This window comes from Pithys albifrons, chromosome 1 (genome assembly GCF_047495875.1).
Source record: "Pithys albifrons albifrons isolate INPA30051 chromosome 1, PitAlb_v1, whole genome shotgun sequence".
NCBI classification, from domain to species: domain Eukaryota; kingdom Metazoa; phylum Chordata; class Aves; order Passeriformes; family Thamnophilidae; genus Pithys; species Pithys albifrons.
Genome location: NC_092458.1, coordinates 87,924,894 through 87,952,462, shown reverse-complemented (window position 1 = coordinate 87,952,462; position 27,569 = coordinate 87,924,894). Strand labels below are relative to the sequence as shown.

Genomic DNA, 27,569 nt, shown 5'->3' with positions numbered 1-27,569 from the left:
AGTCCAAAATGAGGAATTCACATTCAGAATCTTGTGCTTACAAGAAGAGAAGGCAGTGCTGGACATAAGCCAATGCTGATGGCAATACTCATGTAACACCTCAGCTGCCCCGTACTCCAGTAGGGGTACAACTTAAAACCATTTGTGGGTTTGGTTAGAGAGTAAAATTAATTGCTCTCAGCTTCTTTATGTGCAAAGTACAGCATTCTAAATTTGATCCTAAGAGTTTCCACTGAATTCTTCTGTATCTGCTCAGGTCTACAATGTAACCAAAACAGGCAGTGATACTGTCATAGCTGTCTTCATCTTAGAATGCATCTTATTAGCAGGAATACCAACGCAGAAAGGCATTAGTGGAAACGCAAGCAGGAAGAAGCAGCAAGTGTCCCAAGATCACTGACCTGAATTAGTGTCACTCATGATGCTCCAGGGAAAGCAGACTACAATGGACAGGCAGCTGTACCTTCCCCTCCTGGTGCTGATAGGAACCATTTGTCTTAAGTCACAAAGAGAAATCACCTTCCATTCATAATAGAGGATGGTTGGTTTTTTGTTTTCATAACCCTGCTAAAATCCATAAATTTTGCCATAAAGGATAAGAGTATAGCCTTCCTGGACTAAGACTGTACAAGATGTCATTCGAAGAGCCATAAAGTAACCTTAAACAACAAGATAAAAGCTCAGAGGAGTACACACTACTTGTTTTACTTCAACCAGTCTGATGTATTATTGCTCCAGATACAGAGAGCACAGATATCTCACTGTGATGAAAAAGGCTATAAATCAATTAAACTATAACAGAAAATAACACTTCTCCTAGCTGAAGGCACTCCTCCCAGGGTCTGCCTCTGTTCAATAAAAAGGCTCAGCTAGTCAAGTTGCATAAGATAATAACTGACTCCAAAAAGGCTCAGTTTTACAGACGTCAGATTAGGAAGTTTCCTCTCCATATAATTATAGCTCTAGTTGATTGAGCTCCAAATTTAATGAATTTTGCCTAATGAATGCTTATTCTTCTAAATAAAACAGAGCATCCGCCATGAGCTAATAGAAAGAATTTAGCAGTTAAATAGCTGAACTACTAAGAAAATCGTGCACACTCTCATTAAGCAAAAGCATTATTCCAAAAGACTGTGAAATAATAATTCAGATTTGTATTTAGGTAGACTTCAGTTTTCCTGAGATAAGCCAAATCATTCCTTCACTTGGTAGCACATAAATCTACAGTTCATATAGCAAATTGTATGACTACGTGAAAAATATCAGGCCTCTAAAAGAAAAATGGTTTTCCCATGTAGAATTCTTTCAGTATGCCAAAGCACTAGATGAAGAACTGGTTTATTTGTATCATTTGAAAGTCTCACAGGAGACTATCAAAGTACAAGGGAGGCAGATCACTGTCATGTGTTCCATGACAAAAGGAATATGAAGAAAACAAATTGCCCATTTTCATTATACCATAAGGATAAGTGTAGAGATTTAGAAATTCTGATATCAGCTACAGGGCTGCTTAGTGTATTTATCATGTGGAAGCAGAGGAGACGATGCAGTGAGGTACTAGAGAAAAGATGTGAATAAGCACAGATCAATTATGAACAGAGAAGACTGAAGATACGAGACACAGACAAGTCAATTAAGGAACAAGATGACAAATTAAAACTCTGCACCAGGAAACTGAAATCGTGCACTTTGAGTTGAAAGGTAGTCATCAAAAAGGTGCTACACAGAAACTTTGATTATTTGACACGTCACCCATACCACTCCTTACTTCAACATGAATACACTACACAAAAATCTCATTACTTGTTCAGAGAAACACTTCCATGGGGGCTTTCATTATCACAAAGTGAGGGTGGAGCAGGTGTGCTCAGTCTGCATGGGACTGAGCTAATTTTCTTCACAGCAGCCTGTATATTGCATGGTTTGGAAGTGTGACTAAACCAGTGTTGATAACACACCAGAATTTTGAATATTGCTAAGGAGTGCTTGCACAGTATCAAGGCTTTCTCTTCCCTCCCCCCCCACTCTGTGCCCCCACAGTGAATAAGCTGAGGGTAGGCAAGAGGCTGGGGTGACAATTTTCCTTCTTACCCTTCTCCCTGTGTCTGTCCTGTAACACTTTTCACTTGGCATTTATCCAGAGACCAGCTAGAGGAGTAACAAACCTGAAGGAAATCCAGCCTATCCAAATGGATCTCTCATTCCCAAAATGCTCACTGCTGGTACCAAGTGAAGGAAACCAGACTAAGTGAAAAATTACTGCGAGGCCACTCTGCTTCCCAGCCGTCATATAAATAGGTCTAATTAAGTGCATGTAACCATTCCTATCTTTCTACCTTATGCAGTGACTGAGAAGGTTCCTTCACACAGGAATCTAACAAAGGCTATTATTCCTGTTTCACAAGGACAGCCTTAGAACCTGAAAACTTGTTTTTCACATAGGCAGGTGTTTTAATCCTTAGCAACAGAGTGAAAATGCTTCTTTGATAAACTCAGCCTGATATTAAATAAAGAGTTGTTGCAATCTTAAAGAAAATAAATATTCTTGTTATTCATGTTCCTGTCAGCCCAGTTTCATAATGGCAGAAAAATGCAGACTTGCACAAGACTCTACTGATCTAAGGAAATTATACCAATATCTACAAAAAAGATTCAAATAATTCAAGTTTTCAGACTGTAGCAACAGGATTTCTTGATGTGACAGACAATTACAGACATGATAGGGAAATACATAACATGAAAATTAAAAGCACACTATTATCAACAGTTTTCTGTATCTCTAATGAGGCTCTGGCAATAAAGCTGCCACTACTGAAGCACACCACTTACAAAATATCTTAATGACTCACAAAGAACAAGATAACATTTAAGAAAATTAATTAAACTTTTAGAAAAGGTAGTTTAATTTCACTGAGAAAACCAGTGCCTCAAAATTAGTCAACGAAACCATACATTTCATACAAAACTGATTTCAGCTCAGTCATAAAACACAATGAATAAGCCTTTAAGTATCCATGAAGAAACCAATTGTCTTTAACAATTTAGACTAATTAAAAGAGCAGAACAAGAAGCTAAGCATGTTGATTGCTTAGTCCTGTTAAATTGCTGATAATAGGCAACATGAAAAGGAGGTCTTAATGTTTGCACTAGACAATAAAGTACTTTAGCATACAAATAACATTAAATAATCAATTGTAATGCTTTCCTTAATTTCATAACTGAGGAAATAACGGGAGTGAAGCACTGAAGTCTATGCTAGTCTTTGAATCGATGAAAAACTGGACCTCCTGCCAGATGTCATGAATCAACAAACTGCTGCTTAAGTAGCTATGTTATTGAGACCCAGATTTCAAAACTTAGTCTAAGAATCTATACTGCAGTAAACATTCCTGTTCTCTGCTTGTCACTTGATTGCTTTACTTTGCTCTCTAACTAGATCTTATATGGCCCTCCAAATTAATTCAAAATTCATGCAAGCAAGACTTGAATGCTGACCCCTGGTAAAAAGTCTAAATGTCCTCAAAACTAAATCTGAAAAGAACTTATGATTAATATCAGAACATTGATTTTCTACATTTCTATCCAATTTTCTCTATATTTTTTGTTATTTTGTTTTTTTAGCACAAACACAAAACTAAATTACTGTAGACGGGAGAAGGACTGTGTGGAGCCCACAATGAAGATTAATGCTGGAAATATGATCTGAGTGCAAGGTTAAGACCTGGTGATAACTGAAAGGCCACAAAGTTAGGAGAGAAAGGTTAGGATGAACTTCAGAGTAGGAAAGGAAGGAGGGAGAAGATACGGCATTAAGTACAAACCAGGGGAAGGAAGTTAATCAGAAGTGAAGCAAGAATAACATGTGAGAAGTGAATGGTGATGGCAATCTGCTACACCCAGGAAACAGTCTATCAAAACTAACCAAAAATACAGATCTGAATCAAGCCCATTTTGAGAAAACAGAAAGTGGAAGACTGAAGGGAAAAGTACCTGAGAATGACAGCTCAGAAATATGAAGAACCTAAACACTGGCAGCAGTCAATTAACCTCAGCAGGAAGCAAAGCAAGGTTAACATTTGACAGTAAATAAGAGGACAAGATGTTATCTGGCTCCCAGTATAGCTGTGTGACCTAATGTATGAAGCAAGTTAAGTACTGATCTTCCAAGACAAGATCTCTTACAGATAATTGTAATCTAAGCTATTTTGTGAGCTAGGCAGCAGGAAAAGCATCATAAAAAAAACCCCAAACACCTAAGAGCCATCATGCCACAAAAGATTTTCTATCTTAGGATAAAAGCTTGGGCCACTTCCACAGATTTTGGTCCAAACCACATTCGAAATTTTCTTTGGAACAGCTGAAGAGGAGCTGATTTCAGTGTGGTAGCCATAAAACTTCACCAGAATGGTGCAAAGCTTGAGCGTACACTACCAGTGTATTAGGCACTGTTTCTGAGTTACAGCTGCCCTGTTCATCTGGCTTCAGATCACACCAAAGTGTACTCACATCTGCCTCCCTCTCTGTACATGTGCCCATGGAGCTGTTCTCAGCATATACAGTTGGAGAGTTCAACATGCTAATTCTTACGTAGCTGTCATGCCTGTTTACTTAATATTTTAACACAGTCCAAAACAGACTGCATAGCCTTAATTTCATTTCCTTATTATATGCTCAACTGTTCTTAATTCCAAATGATAGGAAACAAGTTTAAATTCATGAACAGAATTCCCACAACTTAAATAATTCCCAAATCAAAACAAATGTTAAATCCAAAGGTTTCCAATGGGAAACCATTTTTTTCCCTCAGAGCAAACCATCTGGCTTATATGAGAAGAGCAGGGGAGGATGCTTTTAGAAAGAATGAAAATTCTCAGCCTGAGCCTTAGCCCTGAACTTTGGCATGACTTCATTTCTTCGTTATCATTTCATACAGATGTTCACCTCACTATTTTTCAACACAAGTTACAGAAATGAGGTGTGCTTATCTAATTCAACTTTTCCTTTGTGCATCTCTCTCTCTTTTTTTTTGTTAAAGCAGAATTTTCAATCTTTTGAATTTAACATTATTGGTACAAAAACACGTATAAAAGTCACTGAGAACAACTGACCTAAATGTGTTGTACATGAGCTAACACAAACTGGGTGAGAAGAATTCAGTGGGAATACTGTATTATTAAAAAGAAGAACACAAGACAACAGTTGTTCATGGTGAATTTTCCTGATTTGCATGGGCACACTAGTGACAATTTGATGAAATATCAATGACATACAAAAAAGATGCTTAGCTAAGCAGTTGTTTGTATCCATAGCACCAGTACTGTAAAATAGTTAAGAGGGAACACAGAGGATACTGAATCCTGCCCGCACACACTGGCAAGTTTTAGAAAGAAGCATGTTCTGAATAGTGTGACATGTACTGCAGTGAAGCAAAATAGTGTTAACAAACCACTACTTGCCCAAGTGGCAGCATCAATCAGAAGACAGCTTTAAATTAGGTGAACTGAGGAAAAGCCAAAAATTCATAAAGGGAAGCCTCATCTTCAGATTGATGTTAGGGTCTTTTTAAGAAGTGAAGCTGTATATGGAAAGAGAACATACACAGAAGGGATGTGAGAACATCTCTTACCTAAAACTCTTAAGAAAACTAAACTACCACAGGATAAGAAAAAATTCACATGCAGATGAATAATTGTTTGAAAGATAGGACATGGAATAAATGTAAACAACCACTTATCACTGTGAGGTGAAACCACCAGTAGGATCCTACAGAGATGAATGCTTGGGCAAATGCTTATTTATTAATAATTTGAAAATATTTATTAATATTTATAAATAAATAGAACTGTATACAGTGGATAAGGAGTTTGAAAAGGAAAGCTACTGCAGAAAAGCCACCCTGTAGTACTTTTCTAGGAGCCTAAAAGATACAAAATACAAATAACTAGGAAAGGAACAGTGAACAAAACATAGAACAAAGACTTAGTCTTTCTCTTAAAAACAAACAAACAAAAAAAAGAACTTGAAAAGATACAAAGAAAGGAGATAACATATCAGGTATGAAAAAATATACAAGAAATGAGTGAACAGGTCAAGACTCTCCATACAAAACAGGCACACAACTGGGGGCATAGGCAGTTCTACAAACTCATGACTGGCAAGGAAAAGATGAATAAGAGAGGCTTGTACCAAAACTATTCACCCAGGACAGTGAGCATACTTCAAAAGAAAAATATTCCCCATACACATCAAATCAAACAATGGAACCACTCATAAGGGGGTGTGTTGGGTGCTCTTAAGTTTGCCCAGACTCCAAAGCAGTTTGCACAAAATCAAGGAAAAATATAAGTTATTAAAGAATTTGCTGCCTCTGATCACAGAAGCACCAACACAGCACAAACTTCTGTAAGGCTGTAGAGTACTCAGAGACAAGCTCACTTACTATAAGCTTTTCCTCCTCTTACATTTCTTACCTGCTGTAAACAATTTTTGAAGGATGTGGAATGATCATGTTTGATCTTTCATCCAACCTGAAGGAACTTTTCTTGCAATATCAGAACATGGTTCTAACTCCAAATAAAGCCAGCAACTCAAAGAGTTATGCTCTAAATTTTATCTTTCCAAAATTTCTGTTACTGGCCAAAAAAATACAAATTCAGTGTACGCATATATTCAATATTGTTTCACTGTAGTCACTCATTACTAAGTTTGAAGAGGAACAGGTGCATGGGCCTGTCCTAAGGCCAGCTCCATTTACTTTAAAATTGAATAGAACCTGATCTATAGAGATACGGCTGAAATTTGCATCATGAAAATACTTCTCTTTACTAGTTAGCATGAAAGGATTTTCTTTCCTGTTCCATTTGTTACAGAAAAAGGCAATGATGGGTAGATTACTTGTGCAGGTACAATTAAAAGATAAGAACTACTGTTCACTCAGTAGTTTTTTTCATCAAGGTAACATATAGTCAAGAATATTTTTGTTTACATAAATACCTCATATTCCCTTTTTGTGCTCATTTATCCTCCACATGGATTCAGAGGCTGAACTCATGAACATAAAAAGGATGTTGAACAGCAGCTGTATTTCCTGCCTTTATTAGGATTTTACAGTGAGAAGACACAAGAAGTTTTCAGCCAGATTTTCAGGTCATCCCTCAGTCTTGACTTTAGGGTGTATCATCTATTTTCTTCCAAGTAAAAGTGTGTGTCTCCATACTGTTTACAAATTTTTGCAGGTATTTTGCCAGCTTAAAACAAAAAACAAACAGAAAATACAAACAGCCCACAAAACACCCATGACACTCAATTATGTGAATTTCAGAGGTAAATTAGAACTAATCAGGTGACAGCACCTGACAGTGTCAGAGCAACTCAAAGAACCCAATAACTACTGCAAGACAGATGACAAAAATGTCTAACAAACTAGTGAATATTTCCAAGTATAAATTAAAACAAAAAAAAAAAATCTGTTACAGCATTTCTTGTAGTGCTTACAAGAAATCATAGAATTGATTGGGTTGGAAAAGACCTCCGAGACCATCAAGTCCAACCCTTGGTCCAACTCCAGTCCATTTACCAGATCATGGCACTCAGTGCCACGGCCAATCTCACCTTAAAAACCTCCAGGGATGGGGAATCCACCACCTCTCTGGGCAGACCACTCCAATGCCTGATTACTCTCTCTGCAAAGAATTTTTTTCTGATCTCCAACTTCAATTTCCCCTGGCAGAGCTTGAACCCGTGCCCCCTTGTCCTATTGCTGAGTGCCTGGGAGAAGAGACCAATCCCCACCTGGCTAGAACTTCCCTTCAGGTAGTTCTAGACAGTGATGAGGTCACCTCTGAGCCTCCTCTTCTCCAGACTAAACAACCCCAACTCCCTCAGCCTCTCCCCACAGGACTTGTGCTCCAGTCCCTTCACCAGCCTTGTTGCTCTTCTCTGGACCCGCTCCAGCACCTCAGTATCTTTCCTGAACCTCTCATTTTCAGGACCACAAATTCAATGAAGAAATCATATTTCTCTCCCAAGCTATACTGTGCTTGTCAAAGGTATTGGAAAAACAGACTCCTGTGCCTGACTCAGCTCCTTGCAATAGCCTCATGTTTGTGTGGTCTGACAAATGCATTTTCTGAACGGGGCTTGGGAGCGTCGCTGCTCCCACTCTCAGGCACAGCGGAGAAATGCACTGTCAGATCTCCATTGCTTAGCAACACAAAGCTCTGCACCAGGAGCTCCCCACACTGCAGCAGTGGGCAGTGGGCAGCTGGCTCAGCAACTTCCTCCTATGCCACCAGAGCTTAGCAGTGGCATGGGGAGCAAAGGCTGAGATGGGCTGTGCACAAGACAGGCAACAGGACACACTCATTGAGGTGGTAGAAACAAAGTAGTCCCTGAAAAGTTGAAAAATGCTCAGCACACTACCTGCCTGAGTTGGAGTCTCAGTGGGGAGCGTCCCCTGGCAGTTCAATGCCTCCCTGCCATCCCATCCCGTCACATCTCGGATGCTCAGCAGGGTCAGCCCTGGTTAGTCCCGGGGGCTGTGACAGTCCCAAGGACTTCCCTGTCACTGTCCAAGCTCGCTCGGCCATGGCAAATGGACCTCAGGACTGAAACGGTGGGGCCAGTTCTGCACACGCTGTGCCTCACCTAAAAAATCCCCTGCACAGGCTGGAAGGGCACACCCATGTGGGGAGAGCCCTGCCCAAATCTGCTTTCGCCAAGTCTGGCCATACAATACAATACATTACCTGCCCCAGCTGAATCCTGAAGTTGTTCCCTTGGACAGATCTTGCTCTTAAATGACACTGAATGTGCCAGACAAAATACCCTCACAAAAAAAAGGAGCAACTTCCTTGGGCAAGTTTTAGGGAAGAGACAAGGCACTGCATTGCAGCCTTGAAGCTCTACCAGGTAACACCAATGCAACCACAATGTGACTTGACTGATAATTTCCTCTTCTGCCCCAAGACAGACCTGCCAGACATCTCAGATTAAACTGACTGTTTGGGTGGCATGTGAGATGAGAGGACAGGAGAGGCGTGAAAACACTACTGATGCATGAGACAGCTCTGGTGTGACAAAATAATGATTTTATTAAATCTTTGTGCATGAGAATGGGCATATCTGTATGCAAGAGTGTACAACTAAAACTTCATATTAAGATCTTTTTACACCCTTCGAAGCATATAGACATATAACTGTTTATGGATGTATACATTATCAGATTGCCTCATCTCCTGACAGAATACACCCAAATGCCAGATTTAGAAATGCACTGCTAGTAATATGGGAAGCTTCAAATTTTACAAGAGTTCTATCAGTACTTTGCCATGTACTTATTACCTGAAAAAAATGTACACCTTCACTTTATTTTTAGATAGTTAAAATTGCGAAATCAAAACAAAAAACCAACTCCAAAACAACAAAAAAACACACCAAAACCTTCAGAACTTTCATTTCAGAAAGCATCACATAAGATGATAGTCCATGATTTCTAGTTTGGGTGAGGACAATGTTCCAAATTGCCCAAGAATTGTGGTCTGTTTTCCCTATCTTTTTCCTTAAACTCATTCAGGTTCTCCTACACACATTGTTTTAGAAAAATAAAGATTGAAGACTGGTACAAACTAACCAGTATAAACTAGCCAATTTAACTCACAATAAAGTATCCTTACAGCTTATCATATGGTAATTAGTTCATAAGATACTGAACTAAAAGATACCACAAACAAATACATCTTAAAACTCTGAAGCATAGCTGGACTGAGTAATTTTAATTGTGTTTTCATAAGCTGTTCACCTACAGGTCATCAAAGAAGTGCAGGGACAAATCACCTTCAAACAGCTCGTTTCAGATGGTTACTTTCATCCTCAAAAGCAAATCCAATCAGATTTCATTACAGCAAGAGAATCCAATAGTATCACCAACTACTCTGGTTTTCACTAAACTCAGAAAGCCTTCTGAAGCAAGCTCAGTGTTTGTCATGTTTGCTCATTATCTTACACGCATCATTTTCCATCAGCCTCTTCTCTTCATCCTTTGTGTTCTAACGAGAACTTGACCCAGATCCCATACACCTCTGCAGTAACGCCCTGCGGCTGCCGTCAAATTATTCCAGCAATTTAAACAGTCCAACAAAAAAGGTTAACTTTCTTTTTTTTTTTTTTTTAGCTTAGCTGCTACAACCTTCAGAAGAGCTGGAAATAAAAATTTAATCTGAAAAGGAAATTTACACCTCTCTGCTGTACTTTCTCTTTGCCTTTCATATTTCATCTTATGGGGTAGGAATAAGTAATAAATCTTGAGCATGCCAGCCTTTTCAAAAACAGGTAAGTTATCACCCTGCTTCACCAACAGAGAACACATAAAGGTTTCTTTCATATGTCATCTAAATGTAAGTATCTTTAAAAGCTCACTAATTCCCAATCATACTTTCCCAGAGCAGCACCACACAACTAATGTTGTGACCCAGCAATTGAAGAGCTACTATTCAAGACTGTAACTACTGACTGACTACAGAGCTTGATAGACAATTATTTCTAGCAAGTTTTCCTTTACAATCTACAGTCAGACATCTCAAAAAGACTGGCCAGAGTTTGTAGCTGCAGGCCAACCAAAGCAACCCTAGCAAGTTTTGTTGCAAAAGTCAAGTTAATAATTGAGGAAGCCTATAAATATTCTTGCAGGCGAGCTTCAGTGAGGCACAGACCATCTTGCTTTGAAGTTTATAAAGTTTATCCTTCCTTATATTCTTAATCACTTAACACTAAGATTTGTAAGAGCAGAGCAGGCCACCTCCTCTGCCCTTCTCTGTCCCAGTCTGACCCTGCCAGGTCCTACAACGTTTGAAGCACTGGTGTTCCTCTTGGCATAGGCATAGACATACACTGCTTCAGACAAAAGTACAGTCCACAGAAGACTAATGACTTCTTTGCCTTCTGAATTGAATGATGTTTACCTCACTTGAGAGTTACCAGTAAACCTGATTTCCCAAGGATTCGTGCAAATGGTTGCAGTGTCAACCAGCGACACCACTTCCTTGCAGAATCTCACAGATGTGCTAGGAAGTGAAATGGAAGTACAACAGACTGCAGTAATGGCAGATGTAGTTTTAGCTAGGCCTCAAATTAGCAGGCTCAGAGAATCTACATAATTAGGAGAAACAGATATCACCTGACTTAAGCAACCAAAGAAATATTTCATACCAGATGACGCAAACCTGAGATATCAATACAGGGGTAGGAGGTGTTCACTCAGTTCCATCATGGCCGAAGTAGAGGCAAGACACGCAGCACCTGTCTTGCTGGAGAGGGCCCTGCTGCTGCTGCTTGCAGTTTGTTTGAGTTCAGGGAAGTAGAAACATTTTGTTGTTATACTTTCTGTTTCTTGCTGGGTGTCTTTTGGGGTGCTTATGGATCTAGAGTGATGGAATCTGTTTTTGGTGGGTTGTTATATCTAACTTGTGTAAGTGTGTGTTATATTGCAGTTTGCTTTTAATCTTCTCTTTTCTGCATAAATATATAGTTAGTTTCAGTTTAAATCTAGTTTGAGGGGGTTTTTTCCCTTTCTCCCTTTTCTCAGCTGGGAAGGGGAGAGAGACTGACTCTGTGTTGGGCAGTTGGCACTTTGCCAGCTCAACCCAAGACACAGAAAATAGTTTGGTTCACATCATCTTGCAGGTAGGTGAGTGATAAAAACAGGTACTGCTAAGCATCTCTTTACTAAAACTAGCATGAGATTTCAAAAAGAATTATGTGATCCTTCTATACAGGCAAATACTGCTGGGAATGGTGTCATTTGGGGTGACAGAGATTAGTAAAGAATTAGGAATAACCATACAGCCCAATACAAGTCCTTAGTATGTATTGTATTGTATGGCCAGACTTGGCGAAAGCAGATTTGGGCAGGGCTCTCCCCACATGGGTGTGCCCTTCCAGCCTGTGCAGGGGATTTTTTAGGTGAGGCACAGCGTGTGCAGAACTGGCCTCACCATTTCAGTCCTGAGGTCCATTTGCCATGGCCGAGCGAGCTTGGACAGTGACAGGGAAGTCCTCGAGACTGTCACAGCACCCGGTACTAACCAGGGCTGACCCTGCTGAGCATCCGAGATGTGACGGGATGGGATGGCAGAGGGCATTGAACTGCCAGGGGACGGTCCCCATTGAGACTCGAACTCAGAACCTTGGGATTCAGAGTCCAGAGTGCTCTCCTTTACACCACGGGACCGCTCCGTAAGTCCTTAGTACACAGGCCAATTTCCATACATTGCCCCCATCAACCACCCACCAAATGAACAATAGCTGATTCTATTTTATACTTCATATATACACTAGGCTGTGCATTTAAGAAAAGTTTTCCATAAGAAACAGCCTTGAGCAATCATGACATGACTTGCTAAAAATTACATGGCACAAAATAGAATCTGGATTTTAAAAGGACAGGCACATAGGGAATCAACTGCTAGAGTTAACTGGAACAAGAGGAGCAGAAACTTTACTGTGGACGAAGCCTGCAATTACTTTCAGAAAGCCATGCCAAAACTCAAAAAATACAGCATTCCAAAGAAGAAGCATTCCAAGGAGAAAAAAAGCAGAAGTCCTCCAGGCTCATTAGGAGGCATGTTAGAAGTACGCAGGGAGGAATAGGAAGAAAAGACTACAGTGAAATTGTAATTTATAACTGCTTCAAAATACTTTGTCAATCACATTAAAACCAAAACATTATAAAAATGCTTCTATGCCATATGAAGAAAGAGCCTGACCCATAGAGTCTGGGTTACAAACCAAGGCTAATCCAAAATTATACATGACAAATTAAGCAACAGAATTACATGTAAATTCAACAGCAAAGGCTACATGATCATACAGGTGAACATTAAAGACTTCCCTGTCAGATCCCATTTCATCAGATGGAAAAAATATAAAGGAAAGCCATGAATTAGTCATAACATAAAACTAAATCACAGTAAGTTTCAAAACAGATTTTTCTAGTAGAAATTAAAGCAGTGCCAGTGTACAAGGTAGCAAACGAAGTATCTAAGGATACTACACAATACTCTCCTGGTACCTAAGAAAACTCCTTTAGTCTGTCATGGCAGAAGCCTGTTCCTCCAGTCTTTCTGCCAGCCTCACACTCTCTCCTTGCACTATGCTCAGTACCAGCTGCATTTCAGGCTTCTCCATTTCATGTGCATTCTAACTTGGTTCATCATCTTCCCTCCCCCAGAGAACTCTCCCTTACCCACTCATTTTCTTTATACAGGAATACAAAGAAGGAAAATAACTCCAGAACAATATCAGCTCTCAAAACATACTGAACTGTGAAAAAAACAGATTCCAGCACAAGACCAGAAGAATTCAACACGAGGCTCTAAGGCCTGCAGTAAAGGCAAACAGTCCTTAGGCCTAGCACAGCAGCCGAAATTATTCTCCTACAAATTTAAGTAACCTTCAAAGGACAAAGGGGGTTTATTTGTGGACTCTTTTTGTTGTTTTATTCATTTGGGATTTTTTTAAGCATTGCACAAAATTTAACTCAGAGGCTCTCCTTCTGTTTCTGGGAGCAGAGGAAAGGAGCAGTGTGCCTAGTTAAAGTTCTCCTCCCTTCCCTGCATCTAGCACTTACACAAGGTTGAAATCCATCATGTAAATAAACTTGATGAAAAACTTTTTGGATATAAAGAAAATAACTTGTTTATTTGGTAAGATATAAGAATAGTTTCAAGACAAAATTTAAGGAGATCGGGGAAGGGACAGTGAAAAAAATAATTTAGAAGTCCCTTGAAGTATTACAATACTTCTGAAACACATCCTTTGATTCTTCTTTTGGAACAAGGTTCCTCTGGGACCTTACTTTTTTCCTACTAATGAAAACAAAAAGCTAACCAAATTTTGATTTATGTCAGAATACTTTGTTCTAGATTCAGGCACTATGCACAAAAGAATGAGACAATTATACAATCCTAATCCATATTTCTATCATCTACAAGAAACAAATTCAATGTTTAAAGCAAGATAAGTAATACAAATATCAACTACAATGAGAACCAACCTCACACACAGTCACTAGCCAATTGCCTTACAATAAAAGCCTCAAAAAATCTTGATTTCAAGCAAAAATTTATAAACAACACTAACATAATTAAGGTATACACAGTATATTTACACTCATTCTTGATGCAAAAAGGGGTTATGATAAATTTGTACCTTCCCCAAACACAAGAGTGGAAGAACACAATATGAACACCTGAAAAGAATTCAGAAAATTCTTCCTAGTCTTGGAGCAGCTCTCCTTTGTGCATTTCAGAATAAATGCACAAGCTTTGTAGCTCAGCCATCTTAGGTGTTGTGAATTCTGGATCAATCCAGATTCAACCTTAATTCCTAACATCAAGGTTATGTGTTTTGATATACCAGAGGATGAAACAAAGGGACCTCTGGGGCTCAGTCCTTCAACAGTTACAGTCATGTAACTACATTGGGTTTTATTTTTTTTTAATCATCACTCCTACAGAATTAGAGTCAAAAAATGGATTCTTTCCTATTTTGAATACCAATAAAATGCTTGCCATTTTTCCAGTCACTATTCTGCTTATTCCATCTTGGTGCATTTACACCAAAAAAAGCAGTACTGCTGCAGAGCACTGATACTTTAAGGAAGAAAAGCCATCTAGTCTGATCACACATATGCAGCACAAGACTATTCAGTTTCTTGATCTTTACCTTCCTCATAGTTTACACTATTCTAAATGTCATTTCTAACACTTCTATTCACACTCCACTGCTCCAGCATTCTTACTTCATCCCTTGAATTCCTTCAAAACTTGCCCCTACCCTCAAACTTCTGTATTTTCAATATAACATTTTTCTTTCATTCCAATCTACAGGTTTGGGATACACAAGTCACACACATCAAGTAACAATACATTCTCCTTACCCAGATCCTTTTTAAAAAGCTACTTTAAATTTCACCTTGGTATTTGCAGTTTTTTGGCACCTTAAATGCACATTTTGCTTGTAGCACAACAAGTCTGCCCACAGAAGCTGTGGATGCCCCATCTCTGGAAGTGTTCAAGGCCACGCTGGATGGAGTTCTGAGCAACCTGGTCCAATGGGAGGTGTCCCAGCCCATGGCAGAGGTGATAGGACTAGATCATCTTTAAACTAAAAGATTCCCTCCAACTCAAACTGTTCTATGATTCTCATGGAATTAAACAGAAAGATCTAGACAAGATGAGGGTTTGGTTTAAAAAAAATTATCTCCAAATTCATATTCATTGCATCCCCAAAATATCATCATTGCATTAGAACTTTCATTTATATATACATATACACAAAAATTAACAGTGCAAGTAGACACAGCTTAGCTTTTGCAACAATAGGAACATCTGACTCCCAGAAAAGATAAGTTAGTAAAGTAATTCAGTGAAATACTATTGAAATAATTTATATAATTCTGTCAACCACACTTCGAAAGATTTATATTAAAGCAGTTTGCTAGAAAGTTTGGGTAGAATTTCAAGGAGGACACATGAACAGAAATATTAAAAAAAATAAAATTCACAAACTAGAAAACATAGCCTACCAAATATGTTGGTGGAATGTCCTTTCCGGGCAATTGGCTTGAGCTCATTATGTCCCCATCCATATTGTCTATAATTGTCCCAGGCATGCTTCATCATCTGAGAAATGGAAAAAAATACGATTTGATTACATTATAAAACTACTTTCTATGAATACAATATTTTATTCCTTATATGACTTTAATTACTCCTTATTTGAGACTTCCTATTTCACAGGCATCCCAGTGTACTGATTAATTACTTTGCCACTGCTTCTATCTGTTAGGGAAATCAGATTTTACAGCATCAATAAATTTGGAAACAACTTCAAGTCTATTTGATTTGAGCTATAGAGCCTAATGCTCTGCATTAGACTGTTTTCTTGTTCTTTCTTTGCCTTTAATATATGCACAGACATTTAAGAATGTAAGCATAAGAAATGCATTTAAGCCTAAGGAACTGCTGTAAAACACTGGCTGATGTCTTAAGATGCTGACTAAAAGAAAAAGGTATCTACCAATATCTGAAGCATAAAAGGGATTTATTTACACTGGTACATCCAAGTATGACTAAACAGTTTTGCAAAAGGCATAATGAATTTCTTATTACCAAGACCTACTTGACGAAGATACAGTCATACAGCCTCTACCAAAAGAAATGCCAACAGTTTGCTCTTTAGAAAACAATGAACAAAGCAATATAACATTATCATTTGCTACACAAAACCCTAAACCTTTTAATAGATGTTTCCACCACCTAGTGGGAAAATTACATTTAATAAACCCAAAAGGTCTTGTTAACCCTCAAGTACTAGTTGTACACATCATCCACTAAGCAGTGCTTTTATGGATTTACTAAAACTCTTCAAACTCCTTGCTTCCTGGTATACAGCAGCCTGCAAATTGCAAAGTGAATGCAGTTATAAAAAATAAATATTATTAACAGATGAAAGCGACAAGAAGAAATTATATTTCTAGAGATACTGCCCCAGTGACAGGAAAAAACTCTTCTAGAACAACAACCACGTGTCTGTATCCACAATATTTTATACATACATTATATATATTTTATTTTTAAAATGGTATTAAAATTTTGTTAATATAAACAACATCCCCAAGAACATGTTCCGTACTTAAAATCACAACCTCCACAAGTCTGAGAAATGCTCTCTAAGAGGAGAAACTGTGCGAATGTAACTGACAGATCAATACTAACCATTTAAGAAACTGAGGCAAGGCAATCAGTTTTCACTATGATTTACATGACTGTAGTTCTTAATCAGTGTCACTATATTCACAGAAAATTGGAGGGAACAAGCAGATGCTGGCTGAAAATGAGGTGCAGCCAGTTACCTCACAAGCACTACCTCACATCTCTTCTCGCTACCTCACAGGTTTCTCTTATCGAGTCCAAGATCTAATGGAAATCAGCACCCAGTAATCCCAAATATTTCAAACTGCATCTAAACTGCCTGCTGAGACATGGAAAACAAAGTGCCTGTCTCCTTACAACTATCAAGATATCCCTGCCCAAGCTACACAGCCGTAATCCCTTTGAATGTAAACTCCCTCCAAATTTCCCCATGGCTCAGTTAACTCATGCCAAGACAATAAATTTGAAGCACAGCACACACAGGCCCAGAAGATGGGAAGTACTCCTGTGTTAAACTGGCATCAGCCTAGGCACAGCTTCCCTCTCATGTGCCAGAGGTCCCACTCCTACTGTTTGTCATTCAAAGTCAGCTCATATGTTGCTTTTGGTATTTGCACTAGAAGATTTTCACAGAATCATAGAATCAATTGGGTTGGAAAAGACCTCCAAGATGATCATCAAGTCCAACCCTTGGTCCAACTCCAGTCCATTTATCAGATCATGACACTCAGTGCCATGTCCAGTCTCAGTTTAAAAACCTCCAGGGATGGGGAATCCACCACCTCTCTGGGCAGACCACTCCAATGCCTGATTACTCTCTCTGCAAAGAATTTTTTTCTCATCTCCAACTTCAATTTCCCCTGGCAGAGCTTGAGCCCGTGCCTTCTTGTCCTATTGCTGAGTGCCTGGGAGAAGAGACCAACCCCCACCTGGCTAGAACTTCCCTTCAGGTATTCTGACACCTGAATAGGCAATAACACTGTATCACTTCTTTTAGTGTGATGAACTAGCAGTGTAAGAGAAAGGGGATGCAAATATTACACTAAAAGAGGAAAGAGAAGCCATTTCATTAGCATTCACAAATTCCCTTAAGTTCACAAAGCACTTATCAAACTGACCAATTCACAGAACCTCAAGATGACACAGGTAAAGAGATTCTCTCTTGACAGGTAAGACAACTGCAGCATAACAAATGCAATATAAGCCTGGTCACAGTCAGTAAGTACAGAAGTTCCTCTGAGAGCTCTTGCGAACATTATCCAGAACTAACGTACAAATTTCTATATAAAATTGCTCATTAACTTAAGATCATAAAATTGAGAATCACAGTATCATTCAGCTGGAAAGAGACCTCAGGATGTCTCTCTGGTTAAACCTGCAGTTCAAAACAGGATTAGTTATGGCATCAAACTGGGCTACTTGAGGCTTTATCCAGCCAGGGTAGAGTTAAGGACAGTCGGAATGGGACAGCCAAGGCATCTGTGAAGGGTCCTGCTCTAACTTGCAGCTTGTCAGGCCACTTTTAAGTCCTAAAAACTCTACTTGGCAAAATACAGACCAATAGATTTAGAGGATGAAACTAAAGACTGACTGATCGGTGTGGTTGAAAATAGATGGATGACCAAAAAAGAAGGTGACCATGAAATGGCAGCTCTAACCAACTGGCTTGCACTTAAGGGAAACTGGGCTTCTGAGATATTTGGATGCCTCAAATACACATTTTATGAAGAAGAATCAAATAGTCATTGACATTTTAGCTTTGTAAAATCTCAAAGTGTACGCAAATACCAGTTAAATCCAAGAGAAGAACTTGTTTCCTCATGGCAGAACATTAATTATGGAATATTTCACTGTCCTAATTTGCTGTGCTTCTGGGGAGAAGGTATAGATTTTGTTACAGAATATTTAGTTCTGAAGAAACCCCAAAAATATATGGAAATTACAAAGGGCTAAGACAGAATACATCACAATCTAAGATGTTTCCATATCCATAATCTATCCTAAGATAAAATTCTATTAAGACAGAAACTGTGAAGGAGTACATTTCACCAAATGCATAACTTAATGCAGAAGTAATTTAAGAATACACTACTGAGACCTGAAACTGTTGAACAGAAGAGATTGAACAAGAGACACAGTTGACTGCATCACCGACGGCTGAGACAGGAAATTCTATTTTGAAGAGACTAAACTACTTTGATAACCACAAACACATCTGTCCTGTCCCCTCTGCCTGCCCCAAGCAGTGCACTAAGAATATGGTGTTCTAAGTCCTTGAGAATCCTTTCACTTTATTACAGTAAGCAGTCAACTGATTGTTTCTAGATGAACACTGAACATGATGCTGGCACACAGCTTTCCTCTACCACAAAGCAAGCAGGCCTCATGATACGATAGCAGATTACTGTACATTACATGCAAGTGAGAAACCCCACAGCTCTTGTACACAGCATCACATTTTGGAAGGATGATGTGCCAAGAGATCTTATAACAACATGGAGATTTCTGTTACTGCCAGAACAGGTAGCATGTTATACTACAGTTAGAACATCTATACTATCGGGAACAATTGTTCACACTAAAGCTTTGGAGAGACACAAGAAGACAGATGACAGCCAGCTGAAAATTTAACAGAGAATGGAATTTTGGCTCAGGAATTACAAGCAACAGGAACTCCTGATCAGAAAAACAAAATTATCTCTACAGTCACACTGGATAGTATTTGCATAGTCAAAGTTGGAAATGCTGAAGAATAGCTCCAGGAAGAGACAGTCTCTTCTTAAAACCAAAATCTTGTCTTTAAGAGGAGAGACACTGACTGCAACACCAGTACTATGTATAAGAGTAAGAAGGTAAAACTATTTGCAAAAAAACACACCCAACTCTTAAAGAAATCATGAGAGAGACACTTTAAGCTGAGCTGAATGAAAATAACAAGAGTGAATCAATAATTCTGAAAAATGCAAGACGTGGATTTCCATAGTTGAAATTTCCATACCTATAGCAGTCTGTCACAGTAAGTGCTTGGAGCTTGATGTCACATAAAGATCTTACAATCTGTCCACCAAAGAACAAGTGGTTTTAGCAATGGACTGATCAACACTATTAATGCCACATTTTGCTTTTGAAGGCAAAATTTTTCACAGAGGATAGGTCTGTTGCATACTAATATTGAGTATGTTTATTCTGGCATGCACCAGAAACAACAATCAGCAAGATGCTGCTGCACATACACCTTGATAATTCCACAAAAAAAGTAATTTGGATGAGCGCCAGAATGGCAAGAAGCAGGGCTTGTCCAATGAAACTGCTTTTGTAGGTACACCCTTATCTAGTTGATTTTACTGACCTCAGAACACACTCATGCAATCTGATTCTCTACAGTCACTGGGAAATCAGATTTTTATAAATACAGAGTGGTAATGACATCTTTTGTCAAATTTGTAATTGTAACAGTAAAAAAGGAGGTTACAGTGATTGACTGACTTGTAAGGAAGTTTTATCACAACAGTGACATGTTAGAAACATTAATTCAAACTAAGGATTGGTTCAAAAGCACCTTGCCAGTCCTCAAGAATGGGCAGACAACTAGCAAACAAAACAGGAGTCTTGACACACAAGCAAAAGAAACAATTTACTGGAAAATTGCAGTATTTACTGGTTCCTGCCATTTCATCTGGAATGTGCATTACAGATAGAAAGTAGGTTTTGGTTTCAAAGGAACATACTCTGGTTAAGCATGCGATTTAAAGAGACTTATATAAACCACCTTCAAATTCTGTTTTAAAATTAACCAAGGATTTTTGCTAGACAAAATTACTGCTCAACTGGCAGATTAAAAATTTATAACCATTTTCCTAATGTCTGCAGAGAATACTATTCGGAGGTTAATTTAAAGAATGATCTTTTCCTTGTATACTCAGATTTTTGATGGAACTCAGAAAACTCAGACTTTTTTATTCTTCTGGGAGCTCTACCTAATGAGAAATTATTTCAGGCATCAGTTCATGCCTCTGTCCTGCATTTCTGAATATTGTCACTGAAAAAGTCTGTTTGGAATATGTTCCTAAAACACACAAGTTGGGTTTTCTTTTACTGTCAAATCTGGTAACAAATCCATTACTAAAACAAAACAGTTTATCAAATGGATGAAAAGTGGGAACCTTTTTCTTTTTAGAATTAAGTATTTGAAGTTTTAAGATGCCTGATGAAATTACAGGGAAAACACTTTAAACTGGTGAGAACTGGAACTGTAGATGTAGAGCCTAAATCTGGAGAGCTTACAGCAATGAACCAACTGCTCAAATTTGTACAAGAAAGCCAAATGCTTTTTATCCAAGATGATGAACCAGGATTTTTGACATTGCGCATCCTCATGGTTTCAAGAGAAACCGGTATTCACATGATTGACTGGTCCTGTGGTGTCTAGAAAACTAGAACCTCTTAAAGTAAACAATTTTGTGGAGGAAAAAGGGACACCACACGACAATCAGTATGATTTAGGTAGAATGCCCAAGACATTTATTGATACACTGCAAATGGTTTATATAGGGTCAAAGCTACAAGCTAATTGGCTAAAGTGAATCTCACACCATTAAACTACAATTCTAATTGGTTATAATCTATATCTCACAAGTCCAGTGTTTTGATGAAAACATCCAGACGGTTCCCAGGTGCATCTCCAGAGTTCTGTGAGAAAGTCTGAAGAGTTGCTGTGAACTTCTGGGGAGTGTTTCCTCCCTACCACTCAGCAGCAGCTGGGTCTCTGATCCTTCTTTGTTGGTAGATGTTTCAATCTCACAGAGTCCATACAGACCTGAATTGCTCACATTTAATTTCTCTGTACTTACAACCTCTCAGATCATCTTTGTAAATAACCACAACTGGACATCAGCCAACAAAAAGTAGTTCCTTTCTTCCAGTCTTGTCTTTTCAGGTGTCAGTGTAACCACCTTCCCTGCACCTCCATCAGTTTTACTGCATCTTTTTTGAAGCTGAGAGACCAGACCTATGTGAAACATGCAAGAGGCACCTCAGCTTCACAGGCTGCCATAAGAACCTTGCCTGCTCTATTCATCTTTCCTGAAATACTGAGAATCTGCTCTTTGTCTGCTGCTGAGAACTACAGTGACATTTCCAAGGAACAAAAATAAACACAATTTCTCATTCTCAAATGGTAATGTCACCTCACACCTTCTCATACTAAGCATGAATTTGGAATCTCTCCTTCTCCAGCCCCAATATATATCGTTTTACATTTAGCTGTGACATAAAAGGGGAGATATTAATTCAGTCCCATAGTTTTATTACAATTCTTCACATTGGCAGCAAAGTTACCATACAACTATTCATCCATTTTCAAACTCTAAATAATTTATTTGTATAATTTGGAGCATGGATCCCCAGCACAAGTCCTCTGTGGCCTCCAGCACCATTTATCTGCACTCTCCATTTCCTGCCTTCTAACTAATTTCTCCAGGCAGAGAAACTATCCTCCATCCCATGGTTGCTTAGTTCAACACCTGTTAGCAATGAACCTTGCCAAACATTTTTTGAAAAAATATGTATCTCGCCATATCTCCCTTGTTCACATGTTTGTTGACTCTTTCAGGGACCTTCTGTAGCTTTGTGCATCCTGACATCAATAAAAATATAGCAGGAAATCTTACAGATCTGTGTGCTCAGAGATTCTACTCCCTATTCTGGTTTCTGTTAATCTGCAGTTCATTCAGCAGGCAGAGGGTTCTGCAGTTCTTTGATCTCCTCTTGAAACTCTCTCAAAAATGGATGCCTTGTTAGCCACTAGTCCTCTGATAACAAAGCAGAAAATAAGAATAGATGGCAGCAGTGCAAATCAGGAATCCAAATCTCAAAGCAAACTAATTAGAGTGAACTGTCTCAGATTCTGGGTATTTCAGTTTCATGCGCAGACAGTCTGTGTCTTAACAGAACACGCCATGAAAGGTGACTCAACTTCCAAGAGCTCACACTGTGTATCAATGACATAATTAATATCAATAATTGAGAGGTAACACCATCAGGAAAACTGTATTTTAAGAACACACTGGCATATATTCTATGGAGTTGCTCTGGGAAACACAGAGGGGACCACAGGAGAAATTATGTAAAGATGAGTAGCAAGAGCGTAACAGGATGCTCTGGCTTTCCAATCAAAGTCCCCATAGCCACAAAACACACACACTGTCACTATTATAACAGACCTTGTGTCACTTATAATTGAGATATCTTCCATCTAGCCATAATCAATGATTTTTGCTACTAGCATTTCTGTTGTATGGGAATAAACGGCCTATAAAATACAAAAAATTTAAAAAAATGAAAAGTAGCAGCAAAGTCAATGAGATTTCATGGAGCTTTTGATTCACCCAGTTCTGAATTTAAGTAATTTACATGGAGTTTTCCTCATTTTTGTTTGGCTGATTGTATCAGGGAAGTGAAATATTTCTTTGATTTTATTTTGCATTTATGAATATTAAATACTGCAAAGGTGGTAATTTGTTGCTGAAAGACAGGTTCTTCTCACAATGGTATGGAAAAAAGGCAACTTTAATAATGAAGACCTTCTGGAATTTTTAACATGGTTCCAATAATGCACGAGGGCTGGAGAATTCTGTCGTTGCTACAACTTGAATAAATTGATTCATTTTTAAAATACCCTCAAACAAAAACTTGTATTCTTCATGAGTAGAACTTCTTAAGTTACCAACCAAGCAACTTATCCAGGATGTGCAGCTGAAATACTGAACATAAAACCCCAGGCTTTATTTTCATTCTTCTGTTCCACCAAAATAAATACACCAAGCTACAAAGCTTCTCATAGGCATAAATGAAAGATTTACAAATATAAAGTGAGTTATTTATACAATCATCCCAACAAGCTGGGACAGAACTTTGCACAGGGCCACTCCTAACACATCTGCACTGGCCAAAATACTAATTGCAAAATATTAAAACAGAAAATTAGTTTAGCAACTCAATCAAAAAGATTTTATCCTAAATTTACAGATATCACTTATTCAGTAAAATTAAGATAACTTTTTAAAAAGTGCACTGAAACTAATTGAAAGCCAACTTACCTGTTCTCATCATGTCAAATCACACTGGAGAATCCAGAGCACAGACAATCCAAATTGTGTGCAAACAAAACCACTTAATAAACAACGTGTGTGCACATATACTGATACAAAGACTTGCATATGCACACACACTTACATACAAAATGCATGTGTATATATTTTATACAAACATGCACTTAAATACCAAAAAAGCTGGATCATAATACTTAATGTCCTTCAGTGTCATTGGGATCTATGTCAGGAACAGTGTGCTACAAAATACACTGCAAAACTCTTAATAGACATGGATTATTAAAAGCTCATGTCATAACCAACTAGAAGCCCAAGTAAATTTGATCATGAAAACAAAAGAGTGCAAAGTGTCAGCAATAATGACTTGTTCTCAACTGGGTTTTGATGTTGAAACAAGGTCCCCTCGTCAAAGAAAGCAGCAAAGCAGCCTGTTTGGCTAGATCAGAAACACTGAATTAGAAACAGTAAGTGAGATTAGCACTGAAAGTTGTACGAATAATAACTATGAAAAGAGGAGTTTTTCAGAATTAAAAGATCTCTAGATGATTAAGTATTTCTTCTACACAGCTCTTTGTTCAATAAGCACACTAAATAGAACTCAGGTAAAAGGACACTTACTATTTTTAACCTGATTTCTGAAAAGGCTTATGCAATCTTGCTGTCTGTACATCTGACACACACACACTTGCAGTAGCCTTCAAATCCATTCCCTAATTTCAAACTTGATTTTAAAGAGCTGGAGGAACAAGATACTCCATTTTGGTGTTGGGGGGAGAAAAAAAAAAGGACCAAAAAATACCTGTGTCTAGATAAGGTAGACAGACAAAAATTATTACCCTGACTGAGGCAAAGGAAGTTATAATTCAATCCTTTATTCATTCAGAAGGGCAGCATTTAGCACACAGGTAGCTCTAAAGCAGGCACAAAACACATTGCAATTCATGCAGTCAAACAGGAAGATAAGAGGACATTCGCAGCAACATCTGCATGATGAGCAGAGGGTGGTATAAGGAGATGTAGGTCAAAGAGCCATAGGAAACCATTAGTTTTGCTGCTTATAAAGCAGCCTGTTACTTCTTACTGCTATTAACAGCCTCCTGAGTATCATCCAAAGACCATTAAGAAAATACATTTTAATCACTTTTCTTCTGGGCACATTTCTAGAAGTATTTCCAAAATTGCTTCCACTAATATTAAATAAGTAACTTTCTACCTCTCCTTCTAAGAGGCAATATATTCCAACTCTAATTTTAGAAGAAGATAAATAGAAAGTTTTGCTGAAGGAAATTCACTGGCAAAAGAACTCAAGTCAGAATATCCTCAGTTTCCCAGAGAGGACCTTGTTCCTCAATTGTGCAAAACATTCAAACTTAACAGCAACACATTCTGCAGGTGTCAGATGCAGCAAGTGAATTTTAAGTTGGACTAGATGACTTCCAGAGGTCTCTTCCAACCCGAACTATCCTGTGATTCTATCACCCTTAACTGTGGCACCCAAACTCCCTGTATGTCCATTTCACAACAACTTTTGCTTAAATGTCTTTCTCCGATTTTCCTTTCTTCCAGCAAGCCATGAGAAGCAGGAACAGAACCAAAATTTTGCTGTGTTGAAAACAGCTTATCAGAAAGTAATAAAATATCACCTTGCTATCCCATCTCATTAAACATAACAACTTTTAAACTGGACAAGCAAGGGTGCTACAGCCAGGACCTCCAGTCACTTTATAACTGTAGCTTACCTGTACGAACATCACACCCCCTTTGAGCTCAATTTAGAACAAGTGTATTTACAATCAACTGTCTAATTACAAGACTGCATATGGCAACAAATACAGAACAAGTAGTAGAACAAAAGCTGCAGAGAAGTCAGATTTTCTACTCTATCTTTGAAACCTAGAACATCATTGTTTCACTCTAATTTTATTCCATGCTCTTGTGCAACGTTCTGGAGAGGATTTCTTCCAGCTTGAAGCAGAGCAAGAACCCAGAACCCAAAGAGTTAACACAAAGTATAGTTCCTGGGACTGAGCTCTGAGGGATGTTTAGCTAGAAACCAGGACTTGGGGATTATCCAAGATGGTATTGGGCTGCAAAAGAATGCTTACACCTACATGCCAGGAGATAGGGTAGGAACATAAAGGAGATAAGAGGTCTGAGTCCAAAATTCTTGCAAAACCCACCCTGAAGTCAGCAAAAACCAGGAGAAGTTGAAAAGTTCATGACGATGAAAAGCAGAAATACGACCACTACCAGGATGAAGTAACAGGATGTACCACCAAAATATTCCTCAAAAGGACACCCCTGACTCCACCTGGACTCCACCTGTTATGAATATTATAATTAGTGTTGCAATAATATGAATATTTGTGTAGAAATGTTGTAATCTCTCAAAAAATTGTATAAATACCCTAACTTTTCACTGATAACTTCAGAGTTCTGTGTCCGGTGCGAACCGGGAGTTCCCCAACGTTGTTCAGTTTTGTTACGCCTTTCTGGACATCAAGCCGACAGGCTTAGTCAACAAACATCCTCCTACCACAGACTGGTTGAGGTTAGAAGGGACCTCTGGTATCTGGTCAAGCAGGGTGATCTGGAACAAGCTCCCAGGTCTATTTCCAATCATCTTATAAATATTTCCACAACTTCTATGAGCAACCAGCTCCAGTGCTTGGGTCACCCTGACAACAAACAGTGTTTTACAATGCTCGGTCAGACCCTCTCGTGCCCCAGTTTGTGCCATTGCCTTTGTGCCCGTCACTGGGAACCACTGCAAAGAGCCTGTCTCCTTTCATTCCCCCTTCAGCTACTTCATACACCGGTGAGATTCCCCCTCTCGTCCTGCACAGTCTCAGCCATCTCATCTCTCGCTCCAGTGAGATGCTCCAGTCCCTCAAGCATCTCTGTGGTCCTTCACCCTCTCCAATATGCTCATGTCTCTCCCATGCCGAGAGGCCCAAAACTGGACACACAACTGCAGGTGTGGCCTCACCAGTGCCAAGTGGAGAGGAAGGATCACCTGAATGGGATCAGTACCATTATTGGGTGACATACACTGTTTTAACAAGTATCCAAAATGAATACTGGCAGTAAGATAATACTACAATAATAATACATCTTAGGTTGAAAGCAAAGAAAATCTGAACCTTGAGTGAAAAAATTACCAAATTTTCCTTATTTGACTGGGTAAAATTTAACTTCTAAAGGAAATAAAACTCATTATAGGCCACAGAACACTATGTAATGATCACATTTAAACTGCATGGAAAAAATAATATTCTCAACATAATTTAAAGGATATAATAATGGAAATTAAGTGCTAAAAATTCCGAGCGCTCAAGCAATTTATATTTAATTTAATTTGGAAAGGAAGCCAGTGACTTCCAAAAGACAAGTTTTGTTCTTAATTTCTTTGCATTAAGCACAACAATAAGACACATCTTAAAATCTTTCTGTAAAATTATACAAGTTACTTCTACCATCCTCAAAAACATTTTCTACTTCCAACATTTTTTAAATGGTATAAAAACCCCACTAAAATATTCATAGAAATCTAAAGTGCAGCAGCAAGAATCTGAAAAAATTTCAGACATGTTTGTTCTTAAAATACCAGTTAATTAAACACCATATCATTTTTTAAAGCCAGAACAGCAAGCCCATATACTAGAGAAGTGATACAAAGCATACATGGTAACCAGGTGGAAAACCTTTACTTCCAGAAGAGTTGCCATTGTGCATCAAAATAATCATC

General features: G+C 38.5%; 1 protein-coding gene across 1 annotated transcript in view; it reads right to left on the bottom strand.

Annotated features, from left to right (window-relative positions):
* The window catches only part of MAN1A2 (mannosidase alpha class 1A member 2), a 145,756-nt gene that overhangs the window by 80,995 nt on the left and 37,192 nt on the right, over nt 1–27,569 (bottom strand). The window contains exon 3 of the mRNA XM_071559486.1: nt 15,584–15,680. Within this exon, the coding sequence (XP_071415587.1) occupies nt 15,584–15,680 (97 nt within the window). The remainder of the gene's footprint in view (nt 1–15,583; nt 15,681–27,569) is intronic.